Source organism: Microtus ochrogaster, linkage group LG1 (assembly GCF_000317375.1).
Source record: "Microtus ochrogaster isolate Prairie Vole_2 linkage group LG1, MicOch1.0, whole genome shotgun sequence".
In the NCBI taxonomy this organism is placed as follows: Eukaryota; Metazoa; Chordata; class Mammalia; order Rodentia; family Cricetidae; genus Microtus; species Microtus ochrogaster.
The window spans coordinates 55,298,918-55,315,881 of record NC_022027.1 but is presented as its reverse complement, the minus strand read 5'-3'; the positions used below and the strand labels follow the sequence as shown (position 1 = coordinate 55,315,881).

Here is a 16,964-nt window from a genome sequence, read left to right as displayed (position 1 = left end):
AGAGGAGAAAGGGTAACAGCGTGTGTACCAGCAGACAGCACGGCTCAGTGTGTCAGCCTTGGGTGTGTGGGATTCACTTCACTATAAAACAGAAATTTAAGACTCAGGTCTCTTCTATTTAAATTTAATCTTAAATCATTAATTTTAAGTTTTTAAATACATTTTACATAAGAACACACTTCCTGCAATATAAGCACTCATGTCTCTTGAAGGAAAGCCAACTAGACCAAGCCCAGCATGAAGAGCAGAAATGTAAACTGAGAACAGGCAGGCAGGCAGGCAGGTGCTCAGGGATGTTCTATTTTGAAGTCATAATTAATAAGCACTAATGCATTTTCCAAAACCATGAGAAAAATAAACGAGTTGTAATAAATGCTGAATCTTTAAATATATTTCTCCAGCTACCAGAAAAATAGGCCAGTCATAATAAAAACTTCCTTTCCAATTTGTTCTAACGCATACATGTTCACAAAACCATTTTGTAGCAACTTAAAAAAATTTAAAAAAACAGCTAAACTCTGGTTTCCTGAAGGCTCACCATCACCACCCACTGTCTTACCGGGCACCACAGGTTAGTTAACTGAACCCTTAAACAACAGTGCCAGTCTCAGCTCACAGACAGGGAAAGTTCGATAAGGAACTTGTTCAGGAGCCGTGACTGCAACTGTGACACGGCTGCCTCCCGGCAGACATGCAGCTGCTCCCATTTCAGATTAACAGCACAGGATTATGAAACGATGGCCAAAGGATAATTTTTAAAAGCTTACCTGCTTCCCTTTGACATGGTCAGGAGACTTTAGGTGCTGCTGGACGGAGCTATGGAAGGCAGGGATGTAGACGCTGCACGCACTACAGTGAACAGTCTCGACTTTCATCATGTGATCGTCTGCAGTGACACCTGCAGAACAAGCGCGTTAGGACACGCCCTCACACTCTTAGTTTTGACAAGCCAGGACCTTACTCATTCATCTGCATTCCTGACACCAGAAGGATCGGTGCATGTAGGCTCATGTCAAGTTCTTCCTCACATCTCATAGGGAGTTAACGGTAGTTGTGGATACTGTAAACCAAACTCCAGTCCTCTGCAAGAGCACCTGTTTCTTCACTGCGACATCAACTCTCCGGCCCACATCAGTCTCTCATCGGTTATTCACCTATGCTTACAACTCTGTTAGTCCATAGCCTCAAAAAACAAAGCTAAATGGATGCTATTTTCAGTAAAATAAGTTTCCGTTGTTATAAACATGAGTGGGCAGGAAAAGCAAAAAGATGTATAGTATAGGCCTCAAGCTGTTGCGACCCCAACCCATAAAATTATTTTATTGCTGCTTCCTGACTATAATTTTGCTGATGTTGTGAAGTGCAATGTGAACACTTCTGAGACAGAGGTTTACCAAAGAGCTGGAGCCGCAGCTGAGAACAGCTACTCTACAGAGAAGAAGAGGAGGTAACTTCAAGTCATAATAAACTTGTAGGCATGGAAATAAGAAGTTAGGAAGTCTGTTTTGATAAACCAGTCAGAGCTATAGCAGGTACAGCTGTGAATTGCATCAATCTCAAAGGTCTCAGGTTATGATACATAAAATACAAATGTAAAGTTACAAAACAACTTGACTACTCACCTTCCATAACATCCTTTTCAATTATTTTGTAAGCTTCTGGGTGATTAAGTGTCTGTTGCTTACGAATAGAAGCTTTTTTAAACTTATTCACCATACATTCCTAGAAAACAAACAACGCAAACTGTGTCAAGCAGACCACCACTGCTCAACACCACACTCATCCTGTGGGGAGCACTAGCAGTGCAGGTGTCTCTGTCTGCAATACCTAATTTCCTTTCACAAGAAACCCACAATTTACTTAAGAGACTATCATGAAACACTAGCAAACTGCTTCACTTTCAAAATATCTTCTGGGCACCTGGAGAAGGATTAGAAGCTGCAGTGACCTAGGCTAAGTGGCTATGTCATAAATGACAGAGAAGAACTGTTATAGGATACTCACAGCAACACATTTTAACAAAGGACATAATTCTGCTGGATACAAAAGTCTGAGTGAACGCTGTACTGTGAACTCTTTACCAGATCAGATTAGCTTTGTGCAGTCAGCTCGAGCCTCTTTTTTAGTTTGTTTGTTTCGAGACAGGGTTTCCCAATAGCTCTGGAGTCTGTCCTGGAACTTACTCTGTAGACCAGGCTGGCCTTGAACTCACAGAGATCTGCCTGCCTCTACCTCCTAAGGGTTGCTTAGATTAAAAACATGAGCCACCACTGCCCGGCTTCGAACCTCTTGCAGTATCTTTTTGTTTGTCCCTTCAAATCCCCAAAGTATCTATGCATTCTTGGCATTTCCATCTAAACAGACTATCTGTGCACCTGTGAACATGTTTTATTTTCAATTACAGTTGGTTCATTAACAATAAAGCTTGGGGTCTTCAAAATAATCTATTAAATTGATAACTACACAAAAAAAAAGACACCAGACAGATGCCCGCCTCTCTGGCTCAGAATTCTGACTTTGATACCTATGACAAGGTCATTTAGCTTCTATGGACATGACCTTTCAATCATTACTGGGGGGGGGTGTTATAGAAGCTCATCCGAAATGAAGAATTCACGAAGATCATACTCCCAGGCACACAGTGAACTGTGCAGGAATGACAGATAGATCCAAATCATACAATGACTAAAGGAATTTTCTGACAATTTTCTCAGAAATGACTATGAAAAATAAATTCTCACACTACAAATCCAAATTCTAAAATAGAATTAACAACTAATTAATTTTAACCACTTTCCTTAGATGAGTAATTATTAAATTTTTAGAAACATAAAAAGGTGAAAGAAATTATAAAAAATGAAATAAATTCAGATCAAATAAAATGCTTCTCATTTCAAAAACCCCTACTTACATGTAAAAATTCCATAACTACTTTATCAAATTTGGTTTGTTTCTGGATATGATCTAATGTTTCCTGGTGTGAAGAACTTTCCAGATGCAGTTCAATATCTTTTTCTTCAAAGGTTCGAAATTTACAAAATGAACATGTGAATGCCATTCTACAAAGAAAAGAAATTTTCTTTAAGTATTACCTTATTCATTTAGATCTTCTAAAACTAATTTTAATGTCTGAAACAACTTTCTTTCCATTTTAGAACTCTTAAATTTAAGGCAGAGGAAAAGCTAATATTTCTTTAAGTACCTATGGACAGCATAGTCACTAAAGTACTTTGTGTTTTAAACCCCTGGGTATAAAAAGAACCAATAAGGTAATGACCTCAAGCCTTGCCCATTCAAAAGCGAAAGTTAATGTAAAGCAGCATTAAGTTCCAAAATATCACACAAATTTTACACTTTGGCCCATCCTCAATTTTCTAAACCATCCACAAAGCCAGGTAAACACAAAACTATCCAATCCCAGGGAGCTTTGGGGATACACAGTCCCCCAACAGCCATCAGGATAACTGACAAGCCTAGACTGCACAAATATATGTTATTTAGAAGATGAAAATCCATCCAGAATTAATTCCTCTATAACTTTCCTACTTTCTTTTTTATTAGATATTTTTCTTTTACTGTTGAGATTATAATTATATCATTTACCCTTACCTTTCCTTCCTCCCATAAACCCCTCCTTACTCTTTCAAATTATGGCCTCTCTTTTCATTAATTATTATATACTGTTATCTGCATATATATACATGTATATGTACTCACACACATATATATTTCTAAATATATATGTGTTTATATATAATAATAACCTCAGTCTGTATAATGTTTCTTGTATATATATTTAGAGGACTTATCATTAGGTATCAGATAATCAGATGATCTGTTTTCCCTGAGGAAGAGGGACCACTCCTCCATTGCTGGTGGGAGTGCAAAATGGTACAGCCCCTTCGGATATCATTATGGCGATTACTCAGAAAATTAGGAAACATCCTACCTCAATTCCACTTTTGGGTATATATCAAAGGATGCTCAAATGTACCACAAGTACATGTGTTCAGCTATGTTCATAGCAGCATTATTTGTCATAGCCAGAACCTGGAAACAACCTAAATGCCCATCGACCGAAGAACAGATAAGGAAAATGTAGTACATTTACACAATGGAGTACTACACAGCAGAAAAAAATAATGACATCTTGAAATTTGTGGGCAAATGGATGGAGCTACAAAACATCATTTTGAGTGAGGTAACCCAGACCCAGAAAGACAAATATCATATGTACTCACTCATAAGTGGTTTTTAGAAATAAAGCAAAGAAAAACAGCCTACAACTCACAATCCCAAAGAACCCAGACAATGAGGACCCTAAGAGACACACACATGGATCTAACAGATAACATACATGGGAAGTAGAAAAAGACAGGATCTCCTGAGTAAATTGGGAGATGGGGACCTTGAGAGGATAGAGGGGGAGGGGAGGGCAGAGAAAGGGAGGGGAAGCAGAGAAAAATATATAGCTCAATAAAAACAATTAAAAAAAAGAAGTATAAAAAAATGGATTCCTCTCAACCTACCTAACTAGCAGGTAAAGTCACAGATCTTAGAAGAGAACCTACAACCACCACTTTACTAAGCCAGCATAACCCTAACTACATCCTATCTTTAGATCCACAAATAAGTGATAGTCCTCATCCCTGAACAGAAGCCATTACAGAAAACCACACCCAATAACAGCACAGTGCTGTGGAGCCCAGTCCTCTGATATCTACAAGAATAACTCCCACATCCAAGGCTCAGGGATCAATCACTGTGGAAGAGTGGAGAGATTCTAACAGTCAGAGGATCGGGGAGTTTGCTGTGAGACTGTTTTTCCTACTAATGTCAGAAGCTACACCACCATGTTTCACCAACATGACTGCCTAAACACGAGCTCAACAAAAGGACAACAGACGACATGCCAAAGTAGAAGAAGGGAAGACAACTTTCCCACTTTCTGTGTATGCTGTTATTTCTTTTTCCTTACAATATGACAGCAGTCTCCTACCTGGGTTCTGACTCAGTTTCCATTTTCCAGGGATATTTTCACACCACTACTAGATTTATTTGCTGAGTTTATTTGGGAGTTAACTGCTCAGTTTATATCTCTCTCCATTTGTGATCTTGGGCAAGTCATTGAACTCTCTGGCCTCAGTCTTATGTTAATGCAGTCTTAGATGTCACATGGAGCCTAAGAAGCTCCTGTCACCTACCTGGCGGTGTTGGTGACGCACGCCTTTAATCCCAGCACTAGGGAGGCAGAGGCAGACGGATCTTTATGAGTCTGAGGCCAGCCTGGTCTACAGAGCTAGTTCCAGGACAGGCTCCAAAGCTACAGCAAAACCCTGTCTCAAAAAAACAAAACAAAAAGAAGCTTCTGTCACAGATTCAGTCAATTATTTAGTTATTTCCTACATCAGGCAATACACATTACTGCTTAATGCATCACTGACTCCTTCATACTCAAAAAACAAACATGAAAATGCCTTCAGCTGCTATCCAGGACAGTTTCTGATCTCTATTCTCCACCTATGCCCACTAATCTCATTTAACATAGCACATACTATGTCTTTACTAAACGTCATGTTTATTTAATAATTATGTTACATTTTTAAATCACTAGTTCTTTTCAATCCAATTTTCTACTTTCCAAGTATCAGTAAAACACCTACTTCTTTGCTTTGACCTTAAGACACGTGATCCACCTGGACTGCTTCATATAATTCTTGTAATTCTACCATTCTTAGAGCAGCTCAAACACCACCTCCATCACATTGTCTCCTGGAACTTATTGCTACTAAGACTGACCACTCCGTATCTCTTCTGGCACATCTTAACCGTGCAATGCTGCTAGTGCACACCTCATGCATACACACCTCTCACCCAGATTCTCTGAAGTAGTATATATACACAATCACCTTTGTCATATTGAAAGCATTCAAATAACAAAAGACCCATCCAAAAATAGTCATTTAGCATCCATCTCAAAACTGCTCTGATCAATTAAAATAATTGTACACACTACTGCAGATGGAATTCACTGGGAGTGAATTTCTTTAACATGCCTTACATCCTGGTTTAATCATCAGTAGTTTTTTAAACCTAAGATACTACAGGAATTTTTTAAGACTCATAATCTATAAAATGACAATTCAACTGAAATTGTTGTTTAGGGAAAAATGAGAATTTTATTTTCTCCAAATTGCAACATTTATTCTATTAACACAGTTACATCACATTCAATTCTATATTCAAATTTTAATGGGAAAAGTACTCAGAGAATAATTAAATACAAACGTTGACCTTACAATGCACAATCATATTTAGACTCACATTTGTTTATTTCATTTCCACAATACAGTAACATATCTATTATCTATGCCAAAGGGAATTTAAAGAGAAAAGAAGCAAAAGAAGCCAAAGATCAAAAAAGCCCTGTTAAACTGTAACTGCCAGACCTCCCCTGTCCTTCTTCGGGGTCTGGCCTAGTGAGTCTCTCTGACCATTCACCCCTTCTCCCCAGGCCCCACAACTAATATCCTGGCCTAGGTTTCTGCCAGAACATTCCCTACCTACAGGTCAACCAATAGGCTCCTCCACGTCACCTCCAACCTTGGCATCAAACTTGGTAAACGCCCCCATATTCCTGGCTTGGACCACTATGAAAAAACCAAACCTTCAAATTACAGACATTGATAAGAGAGATGAATCCGAAGTCAATGGCATAGACCAGTTAATCAACAAGATTACAGAAGAAAAACTTTCCCAAACCAAGGAAAGACACACCCATACAAATACAGGAAGTACACAGAACACCAAATAGACTAGACCAGAAAAGAAATTCCCTATGGAATATCACAGTTAAAACACTAAGTATAGGCCAGGCGGTGGTGGCACACGCCTTTAATCCCAGCACTCAGGAGGCAGAGGCAGACTAAGTGCCCACTTAAAGAAAACGGAGAATGCATACATTGGAGACTTAACAACACACCTGAAAGCTCTAGAAAAAAAAGAAGCAGATGCGCCCAAGAGAAGTAAAAGACTGGAAATAATAAAACTGAGGGCGGAAATCAACAAAATAGAAACACAGAAAACAGTCCAAAGAATCAATAAAACAAAAAGTTGGTTGTTGGAGAAAATCAACAAGATTGACAAACCCCTATCCAACCTAGCAGACATTCTAATTTTACAGCAAACCCCTCTTCAACAAAGAACTCTTCAATGTGATTCAAAGGAACAGAAACAGAAGGAACAGTCCCAAACTCCTGCTAAGCCAGTATGGCTCTGATAACAAAACCAGAGAAAAGCAGCACCCTACCCCCTTCAAAGGAAAAACTGCAGGGCAATATCCCCACTAAACACAGACTCAAAAATACTTAATAAAATCTTTGCACACAGAATGCAGACATACATTGGAAAGATTATCCTCAACAGACATGACTAGAACCCAGTTCGCGAGCTTCAGGCAAAGGGCTGGAGGTTGAGGAAACACACGCAAGAGACAGACCGACACACAGACCTCCAATCGCTGGTACAAAAGCCCCTCTTTAACAGCACCATGGAGGCTTAAATACCCTGCAGTCAATGGCCAACAGGTGAAAACCCCATCCTCTGATCCTCTAGGCAAAGCACAGCTTTTAGTAACTTCAATTAGAAGGTTCTAGCAGGGAAGAGCAGCTGAAGACCAGGACTCAATTGATCCCAACAAATAGATGTAATAAAGTCACATAAATGAAAACTGAAGGACAGAAATTAGATACAGAAAAACAGACAAATCCAATAAACCTTCATGATTAAAGTCCTAGAGAATGTAGGACTATTAACCAACATAATAAGAGCTATGTATGAGAAGCCCACAGCCAACAGCATCCTAAATGGAGAAAATCTTGAAGTAACCACACTAAAGTCAGGAACAAGACAGGACGCCCACTATTCCCACTCCTTTCCAACACTGTACTCCAAGCTTTAGCTGGAGCAATAAGGCAAGAAAAGGAAATTAAAGGGATACAAACAGTTAAAGTAGCCCAACTATCCCTATTGCAGATGACATACTATACATTAAAGATTCCCAAACTCCTGGAACTGGTAAATTCAGCAAAGAGGCAGATCCAGATCAATAGCTTTTCTATACAACAATAACAAACACACAGAGAAAGAGATAATAGACACACTCTCATTCATAATAGCCTCATAAAATACCTAGGAATAAACCTAACCAAAGAAGTGAAGGACCTCTACAATGAAAATATATGTAAGGCAATTTTAAAATGTAATAAACCACATAATTGACTTAACAAAAACTACATGATCATCTATTTCAATAGATGAAGAAAAAAGCCTTTGATAAGATTTAACATACCTTCATGATGAAAGTCCTGGAGAATGTAGGGCTAAAGGGATCATACCTCAGCATAGTAAAAGCTATCCATGAGAGACCCAAGCCAATGTCATCATAAATGGGGAAAAGCTTAAAGCAATCCTAGTGAAGTCAGGAATGAGAGAGGGGTGTCTCCTATTCTGATTCCTTCTCAATATTGGGCTTGAAGTGCTAGCTGGAGCAATAAGGCAAGAGAAGGAAATTAAATGGATACAAAACTATCCCTATCTGCAGGTGACATGATAATATGCATTACAGATCCAAAAAAATTCTACCATAAAACTTCTAGATATGATAAATTTAGCAATGTGGCAGGATAATCAACCTGCACAAATCAACAGTTTTTCTATACACTAATAACAAACAAACAAACAGAGAAATCATGGACAATTCATAACAGTCTCAAAGAAAATTTAGTATCTACAAATAAACTTAACTAAAGAAGTGAAGGATCTAGAAAATGAAAACTTTAAAACCTCTGAAGAAAGAGAGAAAAGACACTTAAAAATGGAAAGACATCCCATGTTTTGTGGCTGGTAGAATTAGCATTAGGAAAATGACTATTCTGGAAGAAGCTACTTACAGATTCAATGCAATCCCAATCAAAATCTCCATCTTATTCTTCACAGAAATAGAAAAAAAATCCTAAAATTCATAGAGAACCAACCACAACAGACACTGTATGACAAAATAATCCCAAGTAAAAAGAACAATGCTGGCCGAGCAGTGGTAGTGCACACCTTTAATCCCAGCACTTGGGACGCAGAGGCAGGCAGATCTCTGTAAGTTCGAGACCAGCCTGGTCTATAAGAGCTAGTTCCAGGACAGGAACCAAAGCCACAGAGAAACCCTGTCTCGAAAAACCAAAAAAAAAAATCAAAAGAAAGAAAGAAAGAAAGAAAGAAAGAAAGAAAGAAAGAAAGAAAGAAAGAAAGAAGAGAAAGAACAATGCTGGAGGGATTGCCATTTCAGATCTCAAGATTATTATAAAACTGTAGTAGTAAAATAATCCAGCACTGGAAAGAAACAGACATCCAGACCAATGGAACAAAATCAAAGACCCAAGCATGACTACACACACCTTCAGCCACTTAATATTTGACAAAGATGCCAAAAACGTAAACTAGAAAAAAGTATCTCCAAGAGATGGTGCTGGGAAACCTAGAAAAATGGCATTACGCCTGCATCTATCACCTTGCACAAAAACTAATTCCAAATGGATCAAAGAAAGCCCTAACCATGAAACCTGAAACTCCTAGAAGAAACATAGGCAGTGTCTACATGATATGTAGGAAAGGACTTCCTGAATAGGACTCCATTTAATTAAAGCCAACAACTGACAAGCAGGACTTCATAAAACTAAACAGCTTCTGCACAACTAAAGAAACAGTCAACCTGGTGAAGAGGAAGCCCACAAAGCAGGAGAAAACCTTTGCTAGCTACATATTTGACAGAGTATCAATATTCAGGATATATAAAGAACTCAAAAAAACAAGAAGACCCATTTCAAAAATATGCCTGGGACCTAAACAGAGTGGTCTTGAAAGAAAAAGGGTGGGGGAGAGGGGGCTAAGAAATATCTCAAAAAATATTGACAGTACCTAGCAAAAGGGGAATGTAAAACAAAACAACTTTAAATTTTCAGTAACATATAAAGGCAGACCTATCAGAATTACACCTGACCTCTCAATGGAGACAATGAAAGGCAGAATGTCATGGTCAAGCATTATACAGACATTAATAGACCATAGATGCCAGCCCAGACTACTATTCCCAGCAAACTTTCAATCATAGAAGGACAAAACAAGATATTCTATTAACAAACAGATTTAACCAATACCTAGCCACAACCCCAGCCCTATTCAAAGTACTGAAAGAAAAACTCCAATCCAAGGAAGTTGGCTACATCCACAAAAACACAGACAACAGCTGTCTCACAGCAGCAAATCCCAAAGAAGGGAAAAACACACAAATTAACATCACCAACAACAAAAACTAAATTAACAGGAGATAGCAATCACTGGTCATTAATATCCCTTAAAATAAATGGACTCAACTCACCTATAAAAAGACACAGGCTAACAGATAAGATATGAAAACAGAATCCATCCTGGAGCATACAAGAATCATATCTGAATCTCAAAGACAGACATCGGCTCAGAGAAAAGGGGTTGGGACAAAAATTTCCAATCAAATGGGCCTAAGAAACAAGCTGGTGTACCTATTCTAATGTCTAACAAAATAAACTTCAAACTAAAATCAGTCAAAAGAGACAAAAGACATTTCATATTAGTCACAGGAAAAATCCATCAAGAGGAAATCTCAATACTCAGCATCTATGCCCCAAATACAAGGGCACCCTCATCTGTAAAAGAAACACTTTTAAGACTTAAATCATACATTAAACCCCACACACTAATAGTGGGCGACTTCAACACTCCACTCTCACCACTGGACAGGTCAGTCAGACAAAAAATGAAACAGATGTTATGACTCAAATGGACTTAACAGACATCTATAGAAGAGTCCATCCAAACATAAACAAATATACCTTCTTCTCAGCACCTCATGGAACCTTCTCAAATTGGCCACATAGTCGGTAACAAAACAAACCTCAACAGATACAAAAAAAATTGAATAACCCCATGTATCTTATTGGATCACCATAGTTTAAAACTAGAATTCAAGAGCAAATTCCAGAAAGCACACAAACACATGGAAATTAAACAATGCTCACCTGAATCATCAATGGGTCAAGGAAGAAATAAAGGGAGAAATTAAAGACTTCCTAAAATTGAATGAAAATGATCACACAACATACCCAAATTTATGGAACACAATGAAAGCAGTGTTAAGAGGAAAGTTCATAGCCTAAATGCCTACATAAAGAAAATGGAAAAATCCCATACTAGTGAATTAACAGAACATTTGAAAACTTTAGAACAAAAAGAAGCAAACTCACCTAAAAGAACTAGACAGCAGGAAATAAACAAACTGAGAGCTGAAATCAACAAAATAGAAACAAAGAAAACAATACAAAGAATCAATGAGACACAGAGTTGGTTCTTTGAGAAAAATCAGCAAAATAGACAAACCTTTATCCAAACTAACCAAAAGGCAGAGAGAGAATATCCAAATTAACAAAATCAGAAATGAAAAGGAAGACATAACAAAGACCCTGAGGAAATACAGAGAATCATCAGGTCATACTTCGAAAATCTGGACTCCATAAAATTGGAAAACTTAAAGGAAATGAACAACTTTCTGGATAAATATCTGATGTGGGAGATTCTTCTGTTTTGTGTTGATTTAATTGGTTAATAAAGAAATTGCCTTGGCCCTTTAATAGGACAGAAAATTAGGTAGGCGGAGTAGACAGAACAGAATGCTGGGAGAAAGAAGCTGAGTCAGGCAGTTGCCATAGCTCTCCTCTCCGAGATGGACGCAGGTTAGAATCTTTCCGGTAAGCCACCACCTCGTGGTGCTACACGGATTAATAGAAATGGGTTAGTCAAGATGTGAGAGTTAGCCAAGAAGAGACTAGATATAATGGGTGAGGCAGTGGTTAAATGAATACAATTTGTGTGTTGTTATTTCAGGGCATAAACTAGCCAGGCGGCCAGGAGCCAGGTGGCAGGAACGCAGGCCACAGCTCCTACAAATATCAATTATCAAAGTTAAACCAAGACCAGATAAGCAAATTAAACAGACCTATAACTGCTAAAGAAATAGAAACAGTCATCAAATGTCTCCACCCCCCCCCCAAAAAAAAGCCCAGGACCAGATGGTTTCGGTTCAAAATTCTACAAGATTTTCAAAAAATTAATACCAATACTCCTCAAATTCTTCCACACATTAAAAACAGAAGGAATACTACTAAACTCTTTTTATGAGGCTACAATTACCCTGATACCCAAATCACATAAAGACACTACTAAGAAAGAGAATTACAGATCAGTCACACTCATGAACATTGACGCAAAAATACTGAATAAAATACTGGCTAATCAAACCCAAGAACACAACATCATCCACCATGATCAAGTCAGCTTCATCCCAGAGATGCAGGGATGATTCAACACACGAATATCTGTCAACGTAACCCACCATATAAACAGCTGAAAAATAAAGACCACATGATCATCTCTTAGATGCCGACAAAGCTTTAGACAAAATCCACATCCCTTCATGATAAAGGTCTTGGAGAGAGCAGGGATACAAGGAACAAACCTAAACATAAGGTAATACACCGCAAGCCAACAGTCCACATCAAACTAAATGGAGAGAAACTCAAAGCAATCCCCCTGAAATCAGGAACAAGACAAGGTTGTTCATTCTCTCCGTATCTATTCAATATAGTTCTTGAGGTCCTAGCTAGAGCAATAAGACCACAAAAGGAGATCAAGGGGATACAAATCGGGAAAGAAAAAGTCAAACTCTCACTATGCTGCTGATATGATAGTTTACATAAGTGACTCCAAAAATTCTACCAAGGAACTTCTATAACTCATAAATACTTTCAGTAATGTATCACAGTACAAGATTAACAAAAAAAAATCAGTAACCTTCTGATATGCAGATGATAAACAGGCTGAAAAAGAAATCAAAAACACCACCCTCCCCAATAGCCACAAATAACATACAATATCTTGGAGTAGCTCTAACGAAACAAGTGGAAGAACTTTAAATCTTGGAAGAAAGAAATTGAAGAGGACACCAGAAAATGGATAGATCTCCCATGCTCTTGCAGAGGCATAATTAACATAGTAAAAATAGTAATCTTACCAAAAGCAATCTACAGATTCAATGCAATGAGCAGCAAAATTCTTTACAGACCTCAAAAGAATGTTACTCAACTAATTATGGAAAAGCAAAAAACCTAGGATAGCCAAAACAATCCTGTACAATAAAGCAACTTCTGGAGGATTCATAATCCCTGACTTCAAACTCTACAATAGAGCTACAGTACTGAAAACAGCCTGGTATTGGCATAAAAACAGGCAGGAGGACCAATGGAACTGAAGACCTGGATATCAATCCAGATATTTACGAACACCTGATTTTTGACAAAGAAGCAAAATATATCAAACGGAAAAAAGAAGGTATACTAAACAAATGTCACTAGCATAACTGTGTATCAACATGTAGAAGAATGAAAATAGATCTATATCTATCACCATGCACAAAACTCAAGTCCAGATGGATCAAAGACCTCAACATAAAGCCAACCAACTGAACCTCATAGAAGAGAAAGTGGGAAGTATACTTGAACGCATTGGCACAGGAGACCACTTCCTAAATATAATCCCAGTAGAACAGATACTGAGACAAGCAATTAATAAATGGGACCTCCTGAAACTGAGAAGCTCCTGTAAAGCAAATGGCACGGTCAACAAAACAACAGCCTAGAGAATGGGAAAAGATCTTCACCAACCCCACATCAGACAGAAGTCTGATCTCCAAAATATACAAAAAATTGGTCACCAAAAGAATAAATGATCCAATTAAAAAAAATAAGAGTACAGACCTAAACAGAGAACTCTCAACAGAGGAATATAAAATGGCTGAAAGACACTTAAGGAAATGCTTGATATCCTTAGTCACCAGAGAAATATAAATCAAAACAACTCTGAGATTCCATCTTACATCTGTAAGAATGGCCAAGATCAAAAACACTGATGACAACTTATACTGGAGAGGTTGTGGGGTAAAAGGAACACTTCTCCATTGCTGGTGGGAGTGCAAATTGGTACAGCGCCTTTGGTTATCAGTGTGGTGATTTCTCAGGAAATTAGGAAACAACCTTCCTCAAGATCCAGTAATACCACTTTTGGGTATATACTCAACGGATGCTCAATAGTACCACGAAGACATGTGCTTCACTATGTTCATAGCAGCATTGTTTGTCATAGCTAGAACCTAGAAACAACCTAAATGTCCCTCAACTGAAGAATGGATAAAGAAAATGTGGTACATTTATACAATGGAGTACTACATAGCAGAAAAAAATGACATCTTGAAATTTGCAGGCAAACGGATGGATCTAGAAAATATATTGAATGAGGTAACCCAGACCCAGAAAGACAAATTAACATATGTACTCACTCATAGTGGTTTTTAAACATAAAGCAAAGAAAATCAGCCTACAAATCATAATCCCAGAGAACCTAGACAACAATGAGGACCCTAAGAGAGACATAAATGGCTAATCTACATGGGAAGTAAAAAAAGACAAGATCTCCTGAGTAAACTGGGGGCATGGGGATCATGGGGGAGGGTTGAAGGGGAGTGGAAGAGGCAGGAAGGATAGCAGAGAAAAATGTACAGCTCAATTCTTATCTCAGTCAAAATGGTAAATATTAACAAAATAACCAACAACAAATGCTGGAGAGGATGAAGGGAAAAGGAAACCCTCATCCACTGTTGGTGGGTTTGCAGACTGGTGCAGCCACTATGGAAATCGGTGTGGAGAATTCTCAAAAAGCTAAAGTTAAATCTAACATATGACTCAACGACACCACTCCTTAGCATAAGCCCAAAGTTAACATCCTACTCCCCACGTTTATCGCTGCTCTATTCACAATAGCTAGAAACATAAACACCTAAATGTCTTCAACCAACAAATGGAGAATGAAAACATGGTGTATATACACTATGGAATACTATTCAACTGCAAAGAAAAATGAAATCATGAATTTTGCAGGTAAATGGATGAAAATTTTTTAAAAGATCACATTGACGGAGTTACCCCCAGACTCAGAAGGACCATCGGTGCATTTCTCACTAGGTTGCTGTAGCAGCACACATTCCTTGGCTGTAACCAATAGCTCTGATTAGACTATGAGTTGATCAACTAGAGAGAAATCATGCCTGATCCTAGAAACCTAGCCAACTCCCTAGGTGAAGTTATGCATCTTGAAGAAGAACCTTAACCATAACAACCATTTTTCCAGGCCAGGATAACCCCAAGTACACTCTAAATATTTGTTCTTATACCCAGGTAAGCGTAGTCTTCACCCCTCATCAAGGAAACTTCTTGCAACAGACACAGACCATTACAGAAAACCAATCAAAATGGAGAGTTGTGGAGCCCAGTCCCCAAAACTCCCACACCTAAAACTTGGGGAACATTGTAGAAGAGGGAAAAAGACTGTAAGAGCTGCAGGATCAGGGAATTTGTTGTCAAACTGTGTTTTCTCGTAATGTCAGAAGCTACATCCACAAAACCTCACCAACCATAACTGCCAAAACATGAGCTGAATAAGGGCATGCCAAAGTGGACAGGCTCAACCCTATACAAAGAACACACACAGCTGAGAGATGCTCAGAGTGGGAGACAGTCTTCCCCAGGGAGGAGCACACAACTGGTTCTTCAGCATCAAACGGTTAGCCCTTTAAAACACACATACAAAACTACACTAACTCTGATGTTTAGGAACACAGATGTAGATATACATACATGTATGCAAAAATTAATGAAAAAAGAGCCCACCCATGAATTTCAAAGAGAGCAAGGAGGGTTTGGAGGGTTTGGAGCAAAGAAAAGGAAGGAGGAAACAATGTAATTATATTATGATCTCAAAAATAAAATTTTATACAAAAACAAACTGTAACTCCTCTTTATGGAGTAATTAATTCATAGTATGTTTATATTGTTTCTTAAAGACTAGTAAATTAGGAGCAATAAAGCAGAAAAAGAACAGCTTAGTAAAGCTAGATACAAGATTATAAATGCAAATACCCAAGACCTAAAATCAAAGATAGAACAAATGAAGTATCTACAAATTCAGATGAAACTTAATATTCTTTTCTACCCTTTGTAGACATTCATAGCAAGTAACAATTGTTTCCTACTTAATATGAATGGAAATTCACACTGTAAATAAAGCTTCCCTCAAAAGATTTCAGACACTGTTAAAGACAGTCTGAGCTACACAGAACATTAATTTAATACACATCATTTTATCCTTTCCCCAATACATATACAACTGAAATTTTAATAAAAACATTAAGACATTTTCTGTATTTATGCTTTAGAAATGTTATATTCTTTATTATATTATTCTATATTATCTTAATATAAGGAGTCTTTAAAAATTTTCATGGTGGCACACGCACCTTTAATCCTAGCACTCAGGAGGCAGAGGAAGGCAGATCCTTGTGAGCTCAAGGCCAGCTTGGTCTACACAGCAAGAGTTCCGGACCACCAAGGCTACACAGAGAAACCCTGTCTCGAAAAGCCACACACACACACACACACATTCCTGATAGACGGAGAGGCACATGCCTGAAATCTCAGCAATTGTGAGGCTGAGAAAGGAGGCTCACAAATTTAAGACCAACATGGGATACACAGGGAGATGCTACTCGTCTGTCTTTTGCCCTATAAATAATTTACATCTTAATTATGTATTTTTCTACTTTTACTCTTTTCTCCAAGTTATTGCAAATTCTATAATTTTAATTTTTAACAATGAGCTCATAAGGTAATGAGCCAAAACGTATCAACTTCATCATTCTCTAGAATAGATATTTAGTTCCCACTAATACTTAAAGTAAATCATGTTATAATGAGAATTTTTTTTTTTTTTTTTTT

At 37.9% G+C, this 16,964-nt stretch overlaps 1 protein-coding gene across 1 annotated transcript in view; it reads right to left on the bottom strand.

The window, feature by feature from the left end:
• The window catches only part of Znf326 (zinc finger protein 326), a 45,248-nt gene that overhangs the window by 5,809 nt on the left and 22,475 nt on the right, over positions 1-16,964 (bottom strand). Inside the window, exons 8-10 of the mRNA XM_005359631.3 lie at positions 2,912-3,059; positions 1,623-1,722; positions 768-898 (exon numbers count right to left, since the gene is read on the bottom strand). Of these exons, the coding sequence (XP_005359688.1) occupies positions 768-898; positions 1,623-1,722; positions 2,912-3,059 (379 nt within the window). The remainder of the gene's footprint in view (positions 1-767; positions 899-1,622; positions 1,723-2,911; positions 3,060-16,964) is intronic.